The 5,549-nt window shown below is 36.5% G+C and overlaps 1 protein-coding gene across 1 annotated transcript in view; it reads right to left on the reverse strand.

Annotated features, from left to right (window-relative positions):
• Nucleotides 1–533: 533 nt before the first annotated feature.
• The window catches only part of TARS (threonyl-tRNA synthetase), a 31,411-nt gene continuing 26,395 nt past the window's right edge, over nt 534–5,549 (reverse strand). Inside the window, exons 18-19 of the mRNA XM_008048456.2 lie at nt 1,452–1,566; nt 534–950 (exon numbers count right to left, since the gene is read on the reverse strand). Coding sequence (XP_008046647.1) covers nt 802–950; nt 1,452–1,566 — 264 coding nt within the window. The 3' untranslated portion in view covers nt 534–801. The remainder of the gene's footprint in view (nt 951–1,451; nt 1,567–5,549) is intronic.

Below are 5,549 nucleotides of genomic sequence, written 5' to 3' on the forward strand. Positions count from 1 at the left end.
TTAGTTGTACAACTTTATTTACTTTAGATTCAGGAAGTACATGTGCATTTGCTACATATTGTGTAGTGGTGGGGATTGGATCTCCGGTGGCCCATCCTCCAGACAGTGAACATTGTGCCCTGTAAGTATTTTCTGAACCCTAGCTCCCCTCCCCTTAGTAGTGTCCCCAGTATCTGTTATTTCTATCTTTGTGACTGTTTAGCCCCCACATGTGAATGAGAACATGCAGCATTTGGTTTTCTGTTGCAGAGTCAGTTTACTTAGGATGATGATCTCCAGCTCCATCCATATTGCTGCAAAGGACATGATTTCATTCTTTTTTATGGCTGCTGTTGTACAACTTTAAAGTTAAATATTGAATCACACAATTTGTTCCAGGTATATGGTATATATGTGAGGGACAGAGCAGTCTTTAAACTTATGAATAAAGTTTTTATTTTTACACCATAATCCAATCCTAATTTTTCTTTTTATCTTACTGAACTTTAAAAATTTTTCAACTGCCTTAAATTTGCAAAAAAAGTTATCCTGCATTACACTAACGCATTCCTCAAGTTTTATTTCGAGAGTTCAGATATTTAATGAATAAAATCATTTTAATGGGTCTCTTTTAATTAATTACTCCAATTACACATTGCCTAAAACCTGTCTACATCAAGAAAGATTAATCCTGCAGTCACCATGCAGACTATGCCAAAGGATTCCAAGTTCAGCATCAACTGATGCTTTCCAAAGTACAAAGTCAATATTATGGAAACACTGCTCAACCTTCCAGGGAGCCAATGTGGCCGAAGCTCTTCGTTAAAATTCTTCTTCTGCCTGTTTGCTGCGGGACTGCTTGAGCTGCTGCAGCCGCTCAATGGTTTCAGAAACAGTACGTTCCCCGTGGACCTTATTATCTCTTGTGCGGATATTAACGGTGCCACTGGTTTTCTCTTTTTCACCAATAACTAAAACAAAAGATACAAAGCTTTGTTAGACTTAATATAAAGATAAGAAAGAGTTCACATTAAATAACTAAACAGAAATGCTCCTAGGCCCCAAAAGCTAACCTGTAGATTCTAATAACATTATGATGTGTAGGTGATCATGTGTAGTTGGGCAACTGATTTAAAAATCTAATCATTAAAAAATAAACCAAAAAAACCCATTTTGCAACTTAAAACTACTGTGCCTATTGAGACACTTAATCAAGCCATCATAATAAAAAACTTAGCATAATAGGAAATATGAGTTTTAGGAGAGAAAACTTTTAGATAAACCTTTAAAGATTTTTTTTTTCCACGCCAAAATATTCCTTTGTCACATCAATTGAAGAAATTTAATAGTCAGAATCAGGACTGGAAGGAACTAAATAGGTTCTTGACCACAATTCACAATAGTCTGTCTTAAGAGAGCAGTAGATTTTCCTAGGGTTTGGCAAATTCTCTTTGGTAAGTCTCCTTTCTTACCTAGGATGAAGTTATATTGTGCTAACTGTGCATTTCTGATCTTCTTGTTCAATGTACACCCCGGATCCAGATCAATGTCTGCCATGAATTTAGCATCATGGAATTGTTGCCGTACCTATTTAAAAAGAAATAAATACTTTGTCAGATCCCAAATTAGAATTATATTTTGATCTTAAATAATCTTATTAAACACAGAATTTAGATAATCATGAAAGCATTAAAAAAGGAATGCTAACCGATATACTGAATTTTAAAACAGTCAAAACAATAAATTTTGCTCTTGAGAGACAAGTATTTTGAAAATTCTTAAAAAATGGTAACTCAAGCAATCAGCTAAATTTAATCAGTTATCTTAAAATATATATTGCAAATGGAAAGAAATCCTCCACAAACATCTCAAGTCCCTGATATGGTTGCCAGGAGATACACTGTTTATCAGCATTCGTATAACATTCTATGACAAATTTACAGTCTAGTAAAGAATGTAGTATTTCTGATCCCACAAATAGGCAGCAAGCTGTTATCAGGAATCCAACAATTGCAGCCATTTATATGTGCAATATTTTAAAAAATGTTGACAGTAAAATCAATGAACTAAAATTGCCCCAACAGCTTTTTTTCTGTTCAGATAGACGGCTTTATTGCTTTAGATCATTTGTATTAAGTAAACCATGCTTGTCAGCATTTTTCTTTTCCAAAAAGGCAGTACATTAGATTAAATTTTATTAATTTTAAATTAAAAATAGAATAAATTTCCATCTATCTGATAACCAATTACCATTAACAAGACAAAAAGATCTAAAGGAACCATTTTAATTTCACTATCACTTCACGTGAATCTGACTGCAGATTGAAAACCACATGATCAACACTTCAAAGAAATGTTCTTCAACTGAATAAATATTAACTTCCAAGTAGTGAAAAGTTCTTCATCAGGTTCTCATGGGCACTAATCAGTCCTTTAACTTTAAAATGGAATAATAGAGACAACAGTCTAAAAGTAATGTACATTAGAACAAATTAACAATGGATGGATATAAAAAATATATTTCTGTTCATAAACAACCTGCTTTGAGAGTTTGGCTTTTTACATTCAAATCACCCTACACCCTACAGTTTCTTTACAGTGGTCATTGACTCAAAAGAGTGGGCAGGAGAGTTGGAAGCCAGAGTTCCTTCCTCATCTCTGTTACTGAGGAGTACTCTTGGGTTCTCACTCAAAGTCGCAGGCAGTGACTGCCTATCCCCTTTTTGCAGACACAAGAGTTAGAGTTTCTGCTAAGCACAATCATAATTGCACCCAAATCACTAAGAAGAAGGTTCAGAGATTCTCTAAGTCTAGGTCAGAATGCAGAATGAGTTTTTCCATGGTAACATCCTAGGCACAGCTGAAGGTGAAATAGTAACTATTAATACTTTACTTAAATACCACCACTAAAACCAGCGTTCATGGGTTGACCTAAGTACCCAATTATTTCTTTCAACTTTCCATGGAAAAATATTCCAAATGATCTACAACACACTCATTTCTCCAATGCAAGTTATGCGTAAGCTTTGAGTCCTTTACAGATGTCAAATGATTATGTCCATGAAGAGTATTTTTCTAAAGTAATATAAGCGATCTTTGCCCACACTATACACAAGCCTTAGCTAAACTAAAAGACATTTATGCCGTAGTGGTCATTCATCAATCAACCTGTGGGATTTTATAAGTACACAAATTACAGCCGGGCTCGGTGGCTCAGCCTGTAATCCCGAGCCTTTGGGAGGCTGAGGTGAGTGGATTACCTGAGCCGGTGGGTTCGAGACCCACCTGGGCAGCGAGACCTCATCTCTACAATAAATCAAAAAATCAGCCGGGCGTGGTAGTGCATGCCTGTAATTGTGGCTACTTGGAAGGCTGAGGCAGAAGGATCGCCGGAGCCCAGCAGGTTGAGGCTGCGATGGCCGGAAGCAGCCACTGCACTCCAGTCTGGGCGACTGAGTGAGACTCCAACTCAAAAAACAAAAAAATAAGTACACAAATTTCAGAAGGGTTTCAGTGTCAGGACAAGTAGTACAAGTAACTACTTTAACTTTGATTCTCTTGTAATCCCAGCACTTTGGGAGGCCAAGGCAAGTGGATTGTCTGAGACTGCAAGCTCGAGACCAGCCCGGGCAACTTGGCGAGACCTCATTTATACAATAAATGAAAAATTAGTCAGGCATGGTAGTGCACGCCTATAGTTCAGGCTACTTGGAAGGCTGAGGGAGAAGGATCGCTGGAGCCCAGTAGGTTGACACTGGGGTGGCGGTGAGTGTGCCACTGTACTCTAGCCTGGGCGACAAAGTAAGACTCCAACTCAAAAAACAAACAAACACAAAAAAATCCCCCCCAAATCCTTTGATTCTCATCATTTATAACTAACTACTATGTACAGTAATTGGAATAGTTTGTCGGAATGGTTTGCATATTAGTTGAAGACAGTTTAGACCTGAGTGCAATTTATTTTGATGACCTGGAAACATGATGATTTTGATGTTGCAGTACTGTTCATTGATCAACTTTTAATCATTTGAAATTCCCTAGTATGTAACTACTACAAAAGTGGAATGGATTATTCTAGCTTTTAAGGTTAAACTTGAATGGCAATTAAAACATTAGTCAGTTTTCTGGCAGGGGGTGCAAAAATTGGTCTGCCATACCACTAATATGGAAAAACGTTTCACACAACTGAAGAAATTTGCATTAAAAATGAAGTGGAAATTATTCTTTGCGTCAAAGAGCAGCTTAAACTATATTTTGCATTTGAATTTATGTATCAAACACAGGTACTTGATATATGCTTTATTTTTAACTGAACAATAAAATATACAGATATATTTTATTATATATATATAAAATATATATATAAAACACTATCCAAATACGTCTTCTGATCATGAAACCATGTAGATATATATAACACTATCCAAATACGTCTTCTGATCATGAAACCATGGAGAAAAATATTAAAGAGGTAATATAATCTATTCAGGCTTATCACAGATTAAAAATAATAACATGTCTTCATATCATAAGCAGCTTTAAAGAGCTTATTATTATTTTTTTTAAAAAAGCAGATTTAAAAAGCTTAACAACAGACATCAAATTGAAAGAATTTAGGTTTAAAACCTCAAACCATAAGAACCTTAGAAAATGAAGGACATACCCTCATGGAAATCGGAACTGGCCTCCAATTCCTGAACAAAACCCGAAACCCACAGGTCATAAGAGAGAAGATAGACAAGTGGGACCATATTAAACTGACAAGCTTCTGCAAAGCCAAAGAAACCATCAAGAGAGCAGGGAGACAGCCTACAGACTGGGATAAAATATTTGCCAACACCAGGTCAGACAAAGGCTTAACATCTTTGATCTACAAGAACTCAACCATGCTGAAAAGAAAAAAACAAACAACCCCATTATAAATGGGCAAAAGACATGAACAGACACTTCACAAAGGAAGACATCTGAGCAGCCAACAGACATAAGAAGAAATGTTCAACTTTACTAATCATCAGGGAGATGCAAATCAAAACCACACTGAGATACCACCTAACTCCAGTCAGAATGGCAATTATCAACAACTCAAAAAATAACAGCTGCTGGAGAGGGTGTGGTGAAAAGGGAACACTTCTACACTGTTGGTGGGAGTGTAAACTAGTGCAACCTCTGTGGAAAGCAGTGTGGTGATTCCTAAAAGCTCTAAATATCTACCTCCCATACGACCCTGCAATCCCCCTAATGGGAATATATCCAGAAGAACAAAAATCACTCTACAAAAAAGACACCTGCACACGAATGTTTATCGCAGCATTGTTCACAATAGCAAGAACCTGGAAACAACCATGCTGCCCGTCAAAAGAGGACTGGATTAAAAAAATGTGGTACATATACATGATGGAATACTATGCAGCCATAAAAAAGAACAAAATCATGAATTTCTGCAGCAACCTGGATGGGAACTAGAGTCTATAATACTGAGTGACCTCTCACAGAAACAAAGATCCAAGTATCACATGTTCTTACTCATATAATGGACCTTAAACATCCAATGCAATACTATAAGAAAATGA

This window comes from Carlito syrichta, unplaced genomic scaffold (assembly GCF_000164805.1).
Source record: "Carlito syrichta isolate Samal-C Ts95f unplaced genomic scaffold, Tarsius_syrichta-2.0.1 Scaffold123581, whole genome shotgun sequence".
Lineage (NCBI taxonomy): Eukaryota > Metazoa > Chordata > Mammalia > Primates > Tarsiidae > Carlito > Carlito syrichta.